Source organism: Hyperolius riggenbachi, chromosome 8, assembly GCF_040937935.1.
Source record: "Hyperolius riggenbachi isolate aHypRig1 chromosome 8, aHypRig1.pri, whole genome shotgun sequence".
NCBI lineage: Eukaryota > Metazoa > Chordata > Amphibia > Anura > Hyperoliidae > Hyperolius > Hyperolius riggenbachi.
Genome location: NC_090653.1, coordinates 221,845,865 through 221,862,768, shown reverse-complemented (window position 1 = coordinate 221,862,768; position 16,904 = coordinate 221,845,865). Strand labels below are relative to the sequence as shown.

Genomic DNA, 16,904 nt, shown 5'->3' with positions numbered 1-16,904 from the left:
ATTTATGCTTCTTATAAAAATCATGGGTTTAACTGGTTTACCGTAACTGATGCATAGGAGACAGAGAGATTAAAGGAGTTGCCTATTGCCACCAATCTTGGTGGTTGCTCTATTGCATACATATCAGACTCTGGTTTGTGGGCCAAATCTGCCCTGCAGTGCCATCAAATTTGGCCTGCAAGTGGTCTCATTTTGCATTGTATTTGGGCCACAAGCACCCAAGCACTAAGCCTATATGGCTGCTGAAACTATGAAGCCACATGGTTAAGGGGCCACTAGACACCAGGGAACTGTTTAGAAAAGGGAGGGGTCCAGTAGACACCAAGGAAATGTATAGGGGAGGGAGGAGTCCACGGGACACCAGAAAACTGTATAGGGGATGGGGGGGAGGGGGCACTAGACCCCAGGGGATCTGTATAAGGGACAGAGGAGGCCACTAGACATCGAGGTTTAAAATTTCAGTCCACTGTGTATTTAAGTTTGACCTCCCTGCTCTAGTGGAACAGCTCCACTTCTGCTCTAGTATTCTACACATATCTTGATAAGGCTTGGTGTATTTGCCTTCTTAAAACAGAAGGAAATCTGCAATAATTAAGCTATAAGTGAACATTTGTGGTTACCCACAATGCACTACTACTGAATAGGGAAAGTATCCCTTTTCACCCTTGGTAAGCCAAGCAAGCATCCAGAACCACTGATGTATAGCAAGCCTATAGCTTTAAATTTTACACAGCCTGTTTCGGACTTTTGGTCCTCATCAGTACATGGCAGGGATTGATAAGGCTGTATAAGATAGGGCTTGGACCAGTACAACAGAGTAACCAAGCAGCTCAGTAACCTAGTAGTTTGGGTCACCCTGAGCTGCTTGGTTACTCTCTTGATAAATAAGCCTCTGTAAGTGCCATGAATAAGGGTTCATCACTTGCCATGCATAGTAGTCTATTTGATGGATTGTCATGTAACATTATTTAACCTAAAAAAGGCCTTAGGAGTGTAAAATTGTTTTCTTACTGTTTACATTAGGACTGTTTTTCCCAGTGGTGTACAACAGGTACAGTGAAGCATACTTTTCATTGAAATGGACTGAATGCATCACATGGTTTGTGAAACAATGCGGGCGTAATGTGCAGTATGACTTTTTGATTCTCTTGTTTTCCTGTTAGGCCTTGTTCACACTCGGGACGTTTCTGAGCACTTTTCACAGTGCATTGCCCTGTGCGTTCTGCAAGGTATTGATTTTCCCATGTAATTAAATGTGCCTGGTTCACATTATGCGCTGCGCTGAGCAGCGTTACAAAAACATAGTGTTGCATGCATTTCTGTGCATTGAGCTGTAAAGCGCACATCAATGCGAGTGAATGGGTGCGCTTTTTTAGCGCATAGAAGCGCATGCGGTGTTTTACACCTAAATGGAAAAAAAATTTACATATGAAAACAAAGCTTTATTGACAACTGCTACAATAAGCAAAACTTGCTAAAAAAGCGCAATGCAATTCACAGAAACGCACACTAAAGCGCACGTGTTTTTTATCAAGCCCTTTTACACAATTCTCAGCGCACCTAATGTGAACGAGGCCTTATACAGAAAACACACTGTACTCTGGCAGGGACTGATGTGAATGATAAAAGCATATTTTGTAGAACGTGTCTCTTATAGCTTGATACTATTTACAAAATGTAAATATAGAATACATTAAATTACAATTTGGGTTTACTGGCCCTTTAAATGTTTCTACTGTACAGTGAAAGGGTGTAAATGCCAGTCGTGACTCACAAAGTCATCTCCAGAGTCAGCTCCTGCAGACGTAATAGACTCTCTGCTGACAGAGCGAGGAATACGGGCAGCACCCCCAGGCCTCGGGGCGATGGCTGCCTCCTCCGCAATCTTCTTTTTCAGCTTGGTGAACATAGCACTCCCCTTTAGGTTGGAGTGACAGATGGCGCAGGCTCAGTATGTGCCAGGAACTCTGTGAGAGGTGCGCTTCACAATACCCTGCAGGCTTTCACACCACAGCATCCAGCATCAATGCCATTCTGCATCTGTGGAGAAACACAATCCACTCAGATACAGCACTCACAAATGCAATATAAACAACTCAACGCTCAATGCATAAAATGGCTTTTAAAAATGCAGTCGTTTTTCTGAACTTTTTTTAACAACTATTAAAATATGTTAAATTAATATAACATAAAAAAACAGACGTTTGCCTTCTTAAAACAGAAGGCATTTAAAATGATTCAGGTTGGAGTGATCCTCTGAGATGTCTCCCACAATGCATCACTGCTGAATATGCCAACAGGGCTGTGGAGTCGGAGCAATTTTGGGTACCTGGAGTTGGAATCGGTTGTTTCAATAAACTGAGGAGTCGGAGGATTTTTGTACCAAATCTATAGCCTTTGTAAAAATTAGACTAAGGAGTTGGAGTCGAGGAGTCATAGCCATTTTGGGTACCTGGAGTTGGAGTCGGTGGTTTCAATAAACTGAGGAGTCGGATGATTTTCGTCCCAAATCTATAGCCTTTGTAAAAATTAGACTAAGGAGTTGGAGTCGAGGTGTCGGAGCCATTTTGGGTACCTGGAGTCGGTGGTTTCATAAACTGAGGAGTCGGAGTCAGATGATTTTTGTACCGACTCCACAGCGCTGTATGCAAATCATCTCTCTGATGCCCCTGAAAGCTAGCCACACTTTCAGCTCCGCTGGAATACAATGATGTGTCAGCTTGTTAATATTACAGAGTCACACTAATCCAACATGCTTACAGACTGTTTTAGATTGATTGATCCTCATCAGTGCATGGCATGGATTAATGTGGCTCTATGGGACTTGAAACACCCAGAGTTTACAAAGTACCCAGCAAGCTCATTCAAACCTGAATAAATACCTTCTGTTTTAAGGAGGTAAACTTCTGTTTTTCATATCATCTTAGTAAGAGGGCTTTTCAGTCTCTTCTAGCCCCCTACACAGTCCTGGGAGTTCTGGTTCATCAGGAGCTTGCTGGGTACTTTATATCATAAAGAGTATCCTACTAGTGATATCACTTTATTGCAATTAATGTTTGACTACGGTTTCCCAAAGATGATCAAATAATTGCAGTTTGCATAAAAAAGTCACACAAATTCTATTACGCTCGAAACCAGGCCAATCAAAATCATCAGGAAGGTAATGGCTGGCCCGCTTGAAGGAAAACTGAAGTGAGAGCCATATGGATTTGGGTGAGAGATTAACTTCACAGTAGGTTTTGGGGATGTGGAAGGAATTGGAATTTGACATGGAGGATACAAACTCCATGTAAATATTGTCCTGGCCAGGGACACCTTAGCACGACCAGGCAAGAGTGCTATCCAGTACGCCACCCAATAACATTTATTACTGGTGCTGTAAACCCAAATATATGTTCATTCACTGCGAAAGTCCCTCATACTTGAAATACATGTCTTTTGATTAGTTATAAGCAAGCATTCATGTTTTCACGCATAAGAAATGGATTTCCGAATGCCTTTAAGTTCCTTTCACAAATAAATGCAAAAATGGCACCATAAAATTTGGGCGCAGGGTGAAGCCAAAAATGGCTCACCCTGCTCCTGCAAAAGTCCCAATGGCATTGATTGTTATTCCCCCTCCAGGCCGCCATTGACTCGGGAAAGACGTAATTCAGGTGCCAGCTATTACACCATTTTTTAAAGTAATTTGGGCTCCACCTTTTGATGGTGCCCAAAGTACTGCCTGTGGGCCGCTATAGCCATAATTCACATTACGGCCTATATCGGCGCATGGTGCCCCTAAATTTCCCTGTGCCACTTGGCGTTGTTTCATCCTTTCACACAGTGTCCATTGTGTTTCTTCACAACAGGCAATACAATCGCATCTCGACGCAATGCATTTGTATCTCAATTGAACATTCAGATTGGTGCCTCAGCGGTGTGTGGCGGGTTCTGTGGGAATAATGTGCAGCGTTTTTACCGAGCAATGCGTGCATTTTCAATGGCAGTGAAGCATACTTTCAACATACTGTTTGCGTCACATCACACTTTTAACGCTCAATGCAACTTTTGGGTATTGCAACATGCATAGTGTAAAAGGAGACTAAAGGTACACCTAGCGATTTCGTGGCCCAAACGACCATTTGATTTAACAACTTTACAGAATCGGATGAGAAATCGGTGCTGAAACAAGCATGCCCTATCGATGTATCAAGCTGGAAAATCTGAGTCCAACGTGGTAGATTAGGTGCATGGCGATGTGCGATATCTCGATTACTGGCGAATCCCTGTCCCCCCAAATGTAAAATGTTCCTCCTGATGCCTGTGTATAGTAATCTCACCTGTTCCAGCTGCTCCAACTCTCCTCCACTGTCTCCACCAAGTGCCGCCTGGTGCATGTATATAGGTGTTGTTACATACTCGCCACAATGTTTTGATGCTCTGTGTGGCAATGCGCTCCGGGGGGGACAGTGGAGGAGACAGGGAATTGGTGCAGATGGACAGGGGAGATTTACAATGCACAGGCACTGAAGGGGACGACATTAACATTTGTGGGCGGCTGACGGACGGAATCGGCTGCATCACAAGGCCAATTCTGGATCGATTTCATGCTTAAAAATCAATCGGGAACTGGTCTGCAGTGTATGGGCAGCCAACAGACCTCTCTCCGAACAGATAGAAATCCGTTTCTTGGTCAATTTGCCCATACATCGCTAGATGTATGAGCACCTCAGAGAAACCGTGGCCAAGGATTGAGCTTCGTACCAATCAGTAGCTGATAAATCCTTTCCCATGAGACATCTTTTCCTCTTCTCAAACGGTTCATCAGGGAGCTCTGTATGGCTGATATTGTGTTTGAAACTCCTCCCACAGTGTAATGTCAGGACCATGGTGCCGACATCACACTGCGGGAGCCTTGTTGCAGTGTGGGAAATAACAGCTGTTTCTAACTGCCAAACAAGCAAGCAGCAGCTACTTCCACTGACATCACCTGCCAGCAGTAAAAATGCCACCATATGATAAATGTCAGAATGTAAATCAGGTTAACCAACGTTGCTGCACTAATGGGTCAGATGTGCTGAGACCATCCCTGGAGTCACAGGGAATCTTCAAGAATCACTGAAGGTTCGCACCATCAAAAGTTCAAGTTTCTTTATTTATAACTCTTGATAAAAATGACATCAGTAAAAACAGGTATTTCGACCCTTCTTTCTCAAATCATTGCAGAGTCTGACAACACATCACAAATCACATCTCCTTTTATAGGTCTCTGGAGGACCTGATGGAAGACTTACACTTAACATATTCATGTGTGAGATCCACCAATCAGAAGTGTGGATATAAGCAAATGAGTGAATAAAGTGAAATATCACTAAAACAGGTTTAGACTATTTCATGGAACAGTTTGCCAACATGTAGCCATTTAAATCTGACAGACTAGATACCTAGCTGCCCAAAATCAAAATAAAACTGTCCTGAATACATAAACCTCGGTGTAGAGGGAGGAGACTGACATATCATGGGCTACACAGCCAACCCTATTGCATAGCGACAACGTCCGCCTTAAAACCACACAGATATGTAAAAAAGTACGCATGACCCAGGCCAAACGCCACACTGCCGACGATGTCCGCCAAAAGACTAGAGACGCGTCACACCTGTACAAAAGTACGCATCCAATCACCAACGCGCCTACAACATCCGCATAAAAGCATGTACGCCTCATCAATCGTAAAAAGATCCACATTCTCATTATATAGCGTAAAAACGTGTGCCCGAATAATATAAATACGGTATTATGCAGTGCCCCACATGAACTGCCATTACTCCCATCTCTTTATAGAATATCCCTGTGTCTCTGCGTCCGCTATGTCCCTGTGTCAGTGCTTTTTTGCACTGCACATGTGCAGGGAGGGACGCAGAGACACTGAGGAGAGCTGAGGGAGGACGGGGCCAGAAGGGGTGGGCGGGATTGCATGACGGGCAGTGGTGACAGACCTAGCCCGTTTTTAAATGGGCTAAGGTCACTAGTAAAAGTTATAAAGTTCTAATTCACCCAAGTTCCTACATCCTCAAAGATTTTACAATGTGCAAACACTAAATCATTTATACATATTTTTTGTAAAAATTAACTACCTTTGTTCATTATGTTATTTTCACTGGAGTTCCTCTTTAAGTGTAAAAATGAATCAAGTACATGACGCAGAAGCGCTTCCTTGGGTCCACATACTACGGTACCTGTTGAGAAGATCTTGGTTCTCAGCTAGGTCATACCAGATCTATGGCCTGACTGCAATGCCTTATAAAAAGCTGGACTGTCATCTGATCTTGCAGAACTACAAAGTATAAGGTGACAGGGCTCTAAATGCTAAAGGTGACTTTATTTGTTCTGCTCTTTTACAGGGATTCCTAAAGCTTTGCACTAGAAATATATAATTCATGCCGAGAACGTTAATCAAAAGAAACATGGAGAAATAGACAACAATGACAAGTTTAAGTGAACTTCCAGCAAACACTCACAAAAATACATCAGCAATCTAACAGGCAAAGGAATTCATACTGCCAGCCTAGTGATTCACAGACTAACAAACTGAACATCCATGTATTGTTGAACTCGATGGACGTATGTCTTTTTTCAACCCAAATAACTATGTATGCAGCTTGTTTCACCTGCCTGTTCACTGACAATGAATCAGCATCACCAGGGCCAAGTCAGATGGGCGACTCAGTCCCAGCACCTGGGCTGCTCTAAGTGGTACCTGTAGCTTGACTGAACGCATACCCGAAGTAAGGCCTCTTTCACAGTGCGATGTTAAAGTCGTACGTTAGAAAATGTTCCAACGCAGACTAACGCACAGCAATGCAAAGTCTGTGCGACATTCACAGTGCACACGTTGCGTTGTGTGTAACGTGTAGCAATATTTAGAAAGTGCTGCATGCTGTGCGTTTAGCAATACATTTGCTGCGTTATGCGTGTTGCACATGCTCAGCAATGGTTTTTTGTTAATGTAACGCATGCGCCGTTTTTGTTCCATCAGTATGCAACGAAAACGGCACACCAAGAGACACATAACGTAGTACAAAATAACGTCCGATTTTATAACCTACATGCGCTGCCTTAGGGGCATGTTGTATGACTTTAACTTTGCATCAAACGCACCGTCCCACTGTGAAAGAGGCCTAAAAGAACAAAAAAATACTTAGCTCTATAAATTTTGCTCCGTGCACGGGGGCTTCATTCTACTAGGCATGTGCGGACCTTTCTCGTACATGCCCAGCATGGAGAACCTTGTACTCGGATTGGCATCTGGCCACAAGCTAGAAGAGGATCCTGCACAGAGGCTCCCAAATACTTAAGTATCAAACTTTTCTTGATCACAGCTTGCTTTGAAAACATTTTGATGAAGTAGTGGCAGTAATTTGGTTTGAACTAGTTGCCAATCATAGTAAGTAGTTCCTCTGTACCATTTACCTGCTCCAGAACTGCATTTCTCCTTCATAGCTGCACGCTCTCTGCTGCCATGCTTTGGCTCCTGAGCACGTGACTTGCATCAGTCATATATCGGGAGCAGAGAGTGTGCGACTGTGAAGTATGGAGGAGACCTGCAGTGCTGGGGCAGGTAAACATTACATCACTCCCTGCACTACTGTGCATGTGGGTGGGGAGAGGAAAGAGGAGTGGGCCCCTACAGCCCAATCCCCCCCCCCCAATGATAGCGAGGGTCGCAGGTGCTATTGTTATGTTACTACTTCCTAATTGAAAGAGTGCATCCAGTAAAATGTTTTTCACTTTCTTTTTACTTGTTGCTTTTTGAATGTAGTCTTTATGGTCACTAAACCAGTGTCCAATAATCCTACCACCCACATCATGACTGCAAATGGGAACAGCTGGCCAATAAAAGTAACCAGGTAAGGAAGGAAAAAGGTGGACACAATTCACGACAAAAGGTTGGTTCACAACACCAACGTCACTTGCTATGTGCTTCATGTTCTCCCCAGAATTTTTTTTTCAGCCGGGTGGCATGAAAAAGTAGCCGGGTGGGGAAGTAAGGGCCCTTTTCCACTAGGAAGTGTGATCGCAATCGGGCTGCGATCACGCAACCTATAATTTCCACTATCCGTGATTGCACCGTGTAGCTACTGGGAACAGAGCATGATCGGCCACCAATTCTGATTCGGATAAAGTGACACATGCTAGTGGAAAATGAGCACTGCGATTAACATGTTATTGTGGTGCTCATTGTGGTCAGAAAAACTGCTGCGATCCGCTTTCTAAAGCAAATCGAAGCTAGTGGAAAAGGGCCCTAAGGTCATGCTGGGTGTAAAGGGAAAGTTACACCTAAGTGGGGTGTGTGGGTAAGTAGGTCAGGCTGGGGACTGGGTCGGTGGTTAGGTTGGGGGCTAGTGGGATGGGTGAGTCGGTGGTAAGGCTACTGGGTGGGTGGGTAGGTGGTCAGGCTAGTGGGATGGGTGGGTAGGTGCTCACGCTAGTGGGTGGGTGAGTAGGTGAGTCAGGCTGGTGGCTAGAGGGGTGGGTGGGTAGATAGGCTGGTGGCTAGTGGGGTGAGTGGGTGGGTAGGTGGCCAGGCCGGTGGCTAGTGGGGTAGATAGTCATGCTAGTGGGGTGGTGCCGCAGTACAGATTAGCTAGTATGGGTGCCATACTACAGGTTAGCCAGTCAAGGTGATACAGTACAGGTTAGCTAGTGTATAGGTGCCACAGTACAGGTTAGCCAGGACTATCCCAATCCTCTGCCTTCACCCTATCCCCACACTATCCCTAGACTCTGCCTTCACTGATCCCTACACTACCGCTATCCTTTGCTGTCACCGATCCCTGCATTATCCCAATCCTCTGCCTTCACTCTATCCTTGCACTATCCCATTCCTCTGCCTTCACCGATTCCCAGCAGTATTCCAATCCTCTGCCTTCACTGATCCCTGCACTATATATAGCCTCTGCTGTCACTGATCATTGCACTATTCAAATCCTCTGTTGTCACCGATACCTTTACTACCCCAATCTTCTGCCTTTACCGATCCCCGCACCATTCCATCTCCCCAATCTCCAATCATCACAGAAAAGGACCGCTGCTCTGTGAATGTAGTATGTACTTATATATTCAGCATGGGTACAGGCAGCCACTTTCCCTCACCCGCAGCGCTCCGGACGGCCAGGCAGATCAGTACCACCAGGATCAGGAGGAGTGGGGAACATCCCCCTTGTTATGCGCTCAATGTCTATCGGGCATGTGGAAGGCGGAGTCTCCATCCCGACTTGTACTCCGCGCGAACTTTTTAGAAAGCTTGATTGGCCGCAATGAGCCTGAGAGGTGGGACCCGCCCCCATCCACCGGCACAGCTATTTCTTCTCCGGCCGCGGCGCCGAATGAAATTAGAATTTACAGAGGAGGAGGCTGAGAGCGGAGCAGGCAGTAGCGTCGATCTGAATATCGGCTCTGATCGCGATAATCGTTCAGCTACCCGCCTCCCCCTCCACGCCGATAGCACCACCTACAACCCGCCCAGTCAGCGAGGGGCTGGATAGAAGCTCCATTGCTCACAATGCCGAGCCTCCGAGGCCCCACCTACAACCCGCCCAGTCAGCGAGGGGTTGGATAGAAGCTCCATTGCTCGCAATGCCGAGCCGCCGAGGCCCCTCCCCGCCGATAGCACCACCTACAACCCGCCCAGCCAGTGAATGACAGAGGAGTGCTGTTCAACGACTGTTTTCGCTATCGAGCGCTGATTGACAGCAATGGAGCACTCCTTCCTGCATTTAATTAAACAGCACCGAGGGTTTGGCAGCCGGGCGGGGTTTCAAATCACCCGGGCGGCCCGCCCACCTAATTAGGCCTGGGGAGAACACTGCTGCTTGCCATACACCAACTATTGGCAAAGTGCTAGTGCAATGAGATCCTATGAGGAGGTTTCCAGAGCAACTTTGCCATCTCATTAAAATTGTTAACGATTAGTTCAGAGTGGCTTAGTTCACACTCCAAAACTTAGCAACTGTGACTACAATTTTCCAATCCTATTTTTAGAACGAATTTTGAGGGCCCATTCACACTTGCTGATCGCAAAACGCTAGCGATTTTGCTAGCGTTTTTCTCTGGCGTTTTTTGGCATTAACGCAAAAAAAAAAAAAACACCATTCACACCTGCCGATTTTTTAGCGATCGCTTTTTTTGCGCTTCTATAGCACTAAAACAGGATCGCCGGGAAATCGCCTGAAAATGGTGCAGGCTATGCGTTTGCGTTTAGCATTTTTGGACGATTTGCGCAAATCACCCAAATGAGAACAGGCCCATAGACTTTTATTACCCTAGCACTTTAAAAAGCGCTAGCGTTTGAGCGTTTTGCCAAAATCGCCAGCAAAACGCTCAAGTGTGAATGGGGCCTGAAAGCATGTACGATTTTGCACCTTTCTTCAAGCTGAAATGCTCCAAAAAATATAAATGCTGCAGGGAGAATCCCCATCATAGGGTTACGTTAGTAAAGTGCTTTTTGAACCACAGGCTATTAGAGAAGTGCTCAGAAGCGCTTGCAGTGTGAAGCAGCCCTAAGGACCCTTTTCCACTAGTTGCATTTTGCTGGTCGCAAGAGTATCGTAATAACATGTAAATCACCGTGCTCTTTTTCCACTAGTGCGTTTTTATTTTTCCCGAAGCGCAATCAGCTTCTTGCGCGGTTTTTGCGCATTTGTGTTCGTACAGGATGGATAGTGTTGCAACGGTGGGTAGTGGAAATAGAGGGCAAGGGATCGCATCACAAGAAGATTTTGCGTTTTCTAGTGGAAAATCAGCCTAAGGCCAGGGGCACACTAGAAATCACGAAGTGCAATCGCTAGTGTCAGCGTTTTGTAGGCGATTTGTGCTGCATTTTCCAGCAATTACGGTAACTCATATACTATGTATTGGAGTCAAAACGCTCACAGGATGCTGCAGTTCTGCATTTGTGATTTTCAAAATTGCAAGCGCTCTAGTTGGCTCAACACTATTGACTTTTTTGAAAGCTTGGGTGACTGTCAAATCTTCAAAGACGCACACAAATTCCATTGTTTCCCAGGGTACATATATACATAGTCAGTTTAAACTAACTGTTTAGAGTGACACTGAAGCAAAATAACGCATGATATAATGAATTGTATGTGTAGTATAGCTAAGAAATATAACATTAAGAGCGAAGAAAATAGCCTCATATTGTTTTCCAGTTGTTATCTGAGCTTCTCTGAGCTCTTCGAACCCAACTTGGGTCAAAGACAGTCCTGTTTTCTGAAGCACTTATACATTAAAGAAAGAGTGAGAGACAGCTTCAGATACGATTTTACTGTAAGGACGTTCAAAGGGTCATTAGCACTGCTTTGTTTTATAGTTTAAAATAGACTGTGGTTTGTAAACTGCAAATATAACAGAATAACACAATGTTATAAAAAAAAATCTATATAATTGAAAATAAATATGAGACTCATTTCTTTGCTACTAATGTTCTATGAATTATCCGTACTATACATACAATTCATTATATCATAAGTTTTTTGCTTCAGTGTCATTTTAAGTGATCAAGTTTTTTTTTATGCAATAAAGAGTGATCCAAGCAACTGAAAACAAAAAAAGATCTACTTACCCGGGGCTTCCTCCAGCCCGTGGCAGCCGTCCTGTGCCCCCGCCGCAGCTCCAGTGGCTCCCGGTCTTCTCCGCCGGCGCAGCCGACCTCGCCAGGTTGAGTTCCGCGTTGGCTTCTTCTGCGCTCCACCGCGCGGGTCACTTGGTCTCTCCGACGTCATCAGGACGGTACTGCACCTGCGCCAGCGGAGAAGACCGGGAGCCACTGGAGCTGCGGCAAGGGCACACGACGGCTGCCACAGACTGGAGGAAGCCCCAGGTAAGTGGATCTTTTTTTTTCCAGTTGCTTGGATGCATCCTTTAAAGCAGGGGTGCCAATTAGGTAGATTGCGAAGGACTTCTGGGTAGATCGCATACAGCCTGTCTGAGTGATGTACATGTCATACTCTGTCTCTTTGACTTGGGTGAGCTTAACCTACTTGGCGGTGATCCCAAGCTAGGGTCGCAGCGGAAATCCGCAGCTCAGATCAGTAATCCCCGACCTCTACTTGGGGTAGCTGCCGGAGGCTCTATGCAGAGTAATGTGTGCAGTGGGAGCGTTTCTACATACCTCCCAGGGTTCTCGACGTCGGACGCCATTCTTCTTCCATCCTCCGGGTCTCTACTTCCTCCTGGTGAGATCGCCGGCTGTTGTCATGACGACAGCTGGCAATTTCACTTCAGAGTTGCAGTGTCACCTGGAGGATGGAAGCATAACTGCAGCGCTGGAGCCAGAGAGGTGAGTTATTGTAAAACTGCTGCAGATCTCCCTGGCAGCGTGATTGTTTCCAGGTTTTAGGGTCTGAAAGGGTGCAAAACAAATTGTACCACTTTTAGACCCTAAAATCCAGAAAGAATCATATCGCCAAGGGGGTTAACGCAACAAGCTGGGGTGGGGAGCCATAAATGTACATGCATTATGTGCTATACCCGATACCGAGCATGATATTGTAACTATTTGGTCATGCACTGCTTACTGAGTAGAACTCTATGATTTGCATCTGATTGACTGGCAGTTTGTGGTAATCAATGAGGGAATGCCACTGTGCATGTTCTATAGCTGTGGCTAGCATCTGTAGATTCTACCTGGTAGATTATTTTCAATGTGTAATTTTTAAGTAACTCACATGCTAAGGAGAAAAAATAAACAAAGTCTGGGCAGCTCGGTTTTAAAGTATAGCTAATCAGAGGATTAGGAATGTGTGAAGGATTTTGTCTTTAGAAGGCTTGTACACCATTTAGCCACATTAATAACACAAAATAAGGTGTATGCAATAAACTGCATTAAGCAGAATTACAAGCATAAAGTCTTACTGCACGATAAGTAGAGCAGAAAACAATATATTATATGCAATGCACTCTACTCCTCATGCAGTAAAACTTTACACATGTAATTCTGCTGAATGAAGTTTAATGCACACACCCCAATATTTTGTATAGTTAGTTAACAGATCGAGCTTCTATAATCCTTACATAAGCCCAGTGTATAAATGCTGTAAGTCAGCAAGGCTAGAAAGTAACAAAGCAAGAATGTCTAGCAAGTCTTTGTTAATGGGTTAAATCTAGCAAAACTAAGGGAGGAAACCAAACACATCGAACTGACAAGTAATCTCAGATGCAGAGCACAGGGGTGGCTTAATAATAGGATAGTATGTCATGGAGAGGTGCATAATCAGTTATAATGGACTCTGTAGTCATGAATAATGTTCTCAGCTTTATAAAACTATAAACAATTTAGATCATGAAGTACAAAGCAGAGGAAGATCAAGGTACTCCTTACACACTCAAGTCTGCGAACTGAAAAGAAATAATGAACAATTCCCAATTTTCCGGGATAAGTGATCAACATATAGTCATCCTTCATGGCTCACTTGAGGGCTGGAACCCACTAGAGAGATTTTTTTAGGGAGCGATTCAAAATGCTAGCGATTTCCCTAAATGCTCAGCTTATGGTAATGGAGCAATTATGATTAGCAAAATCGCTATTGCAGGACATGCAGCATTTTGGTGGCGTTAGCGTTTTCTGCAAAGTATATAAACGCTGGCGTAATCGCTCATGAATCGTTACATACACATAGTGATTTGAGTGCGATTTTAAATTAATGCAAACTGTAAATAAAATTATGAAACATTGAAAGGACCAATCAGAATTAAAACCGCTAATCGCAAAATCGCTATACAATCAGCTCACACTTTCTAAAATCGCTACCAAAATCACCAGAAAACGCTCATGAAACCGCTTACAAAACGCTCATTAAAAGTGATTGGGATTTGTAGTGGGTTCCAGGCCTTACACTGAACTTTACCTTTCATTACAAGTCTGTTACCACACAGATCCTTTGCAATTTCAATGGAACAGAAATGCATACAGCAGAGCATTTTGTGCAGCAACAGATGAGATGCAATTTTAAGCAACAGCACAAGATCTTGGCGGCAATGGAAATGCTGATGCAACGTATGCTCTATAAAGCGAACCTTAGGCCAGTACATGGGTATTTTGATAAATGATTGCACACTCCTTGGGCGATTCTACAAAAAATGAAGTGATAGGGACGCACCTGCGTCTCAACTGCCACACAATATAGGGGTGGGGCTAAATTGAACAAGTTTATAAACTTATATTGAAGAAACAAAAGTTATTCACAAAGAGCCTCACTAGTTGTGAAAAAAAAAAAAAAACCTTAAAAAAAAACCAAAAAAAACCTTAATTAATCATGTAACAAATGTTGGCGTTGACCCGCATGTCCATAGAGTCACACATAAAACCATTTAAAGTAAAGCTAGATACAAAAGGGGGTCGACCCCATATGTACATTTCGGCGAATCGTGGGCTGACAAACCGGCTGCTGGATGAGACGCTTTGTACGCACTACTTAGTATCGCACAGCACTGAATATCTTTAACCCTTGAGGAACCCACACCGGACTCAGCGCCCCTATGGACATAGCGTATAGGAGGAAGTTTAGCGCTTGCTGCATGTCCTTTCTGCAACCAAGCTGACTTATAGCACATTGTCAGGAACCGGCCCCGCGGCAAGCCTGCAGATACGGTTCCCGACTGCGGGTTTGACCAGATCGAGAGGGGAAGCAGCCTTAGTCGAGCTGACACAAGGCTGTGACCACTCAGAACACTTCTCACTGCCACCGCTAGCTGCCTCTAGACACTTCAGCGATTTTCACTCTGCTGTCGAGTGATCTACACGCAGTCCGCGTTTTCGTATTCGGGTCAGCTTTGCGCTTTATGCCAAGTACGGGAAAGCCACGCTCACACACACACAGTATAATCGTACAGTAGCAAGGCACAATCAGGCCCTGAATCTTGTAACGCAAGTTACACTGCAGTCTCTCTAGGCTGTGAGCGTTGGCTTAGTACAGCAGAAGTCAAACTTATTAAATAACGATTTAATATTCCAGAAAAGAGTGGAACAATGCAGACAATAACATATACAAAAGATTTACAAAAACAAAGTAAAAATTACAAAATAAAAGTTACAAAGATACACAAGACAATTTGCTTAGAAATAAAACGTGAATAAACGGAAATTGAACTTTTACCAACGTAAATGTGTAACCATGGAGGGACATGAATTTTCCGATTCGATCGGGATCATCTCTAGCGATGTGCTACTCTCAGGAGAAGATAATTTTTAGGTATCTGGCCCTGCCTTTTATACTGGGAGATATGCCTGGAGGCTTCAACTTCATTGGGGAAGGGGAGGAACTATTTTTAATTAACTTTTTCAGACATTTCCCATCTCTCCATTTTATATTTACACACATCAAAGACTTCCCTACTTCAAGTTACAGGTGACAAACACATTGGTGACAACTTTGAGCAAGGCTTTCAACATTCCAGCAGGCTGTCATATGTAAATTCCAGAGTTTCCTGTTAGCCCCTTGAAGTTCCCAGACTCAGGTATATTGGCTTGTTTATATATACACAAAGTTCAAAGCAATGCAACCCCTTTGCAGGATGCAGGACAAAAGAGGGGCTTTATCTAATGACCTCTTTCCTTGCTGGGAGGTTACAGGTGACAAAGCAAAGTATACATATGAGACAGTAGTCAGACTAAAGGGTCCTATCACCTGTATAGGCTTCAAAGCAACTGTCTGATTAAGTGTTTCGTAATTAGAAGCAGACAATGGTAGCTTCCCCTGCTGGACAACGAATGCAGAGTTAATTTACATTTACATACAGGAACTCACATGAAGCCCGCTGGCAGACTGGCATACATACACCTCTGAAAGATACACAGCAGATGAAAAATAGGTCTTCTACCAGATATCAGAATCAGAATCTTTATTTTCGCCAAGCACGACTGGGTCGTGCCCGGAATTGGTTTTGGCACGTACAGGATGCAAGTAGTATAGGGCACACAGAATACATCAGAAGGATCAACAACACTATATCACACATTTACATACAGAGAAAGCAGGATAGGGCACACAGAAAACATAAGAAGGATCAACAACACTATATCACACATTACATACAGAGAAAGCATACAATCGAAAAAAACGCGCAATTCTTCTATAATTACAAAATCACGTTATAGTGGGGAGTGCGTGGAGAGAGTTCAGTGAGTTCACAGCTGAGGGGAAGAAGCTGTTTCTTTGTCTGGTGGTCCTGGCGTAGATGGACCGATACCTCCGGCCCAAAGGGAGCTGGCTGAATAACCGGTTTCCTGGGTGTGAGGGGTCATTTGCAATCCTCAAAGCTCTGGAGCGCAGCCTTGAGTGGTAGAGGAGGTCCAGAGCAGGTAGCGGTTTACCAATGATTCTCTCTGCTGATCTGATGACTCTCTGTAATTTGTGTCTGTCGCTAGCGGAGGAGCTGGCATACCAGACTAGGATGGAAGAGCAGAGGACAGATTCAATCGTAGCGGAGTAGAAGTTGGTCAGAAGTTTTGGGGACATACCGAACTTCTTCAGTTGGCGGAGAAAGAATAACCTCTGCTGGGCTTTCCTCTGGGTGGTGGAGGTGTTTGCCTTCCATTTCAGGTCGTTGGAAATGATTGTGCCCAGAAGTCGTACACAGGGAACTCTTTCAACTTCTTTGTCATCAATACGGATTGGAGGAGGGGGGTTGGCGTGCTTCCTAAAATCAACAATCATCTCAACAGTCTTTGCCGTGTTTAGGACCAGCCCGTTCTCCCTGCACCAGTGGCAGATGCTCTCAACCTGGTGGCGGTACGCTTCCTCATCATTTTTGGTGATGAGGCCGACGATGGTGGTGTCGTCAGCAAATTTGATCACTTTGACGGAGTCCGCTGTGGATCTGCAGGCGTTCGTATACAGGGAGAACAGGAATGGCGACAGGA

The 16,904-nt window shown here is 44.5% G+C and overlaps 1 protein-coding gene across 3 annotated transcripts in view; it reads right to left on the bottom strand.

Annotated features, from left to right (window-relative positions):
• Positions 1 to 16,904, bottom strand: part of GOLGA1 (golgin A1) — a 91,505-nt gene that overhangs the window by 67,756 nt on the left and 6,845 nt on the right. For all 3 annotated transcript variants that reach the window (XM_068248198.1, XM_068248197.1, XM_068248195.1), the window contains exon 2: positions 1,775 to 2,040. In XM_068248198.1, the coding sequence (XP_068104299.1) occupies positions 1,775 to 1,909 (135 nt within the window). In that variant the 5' untranslated portion in view covers positions 1,910 to 2,040. The remainder of the gene's footprint in view (positions 1 to 1,774; positions 2,041 to 16,904) is intronic.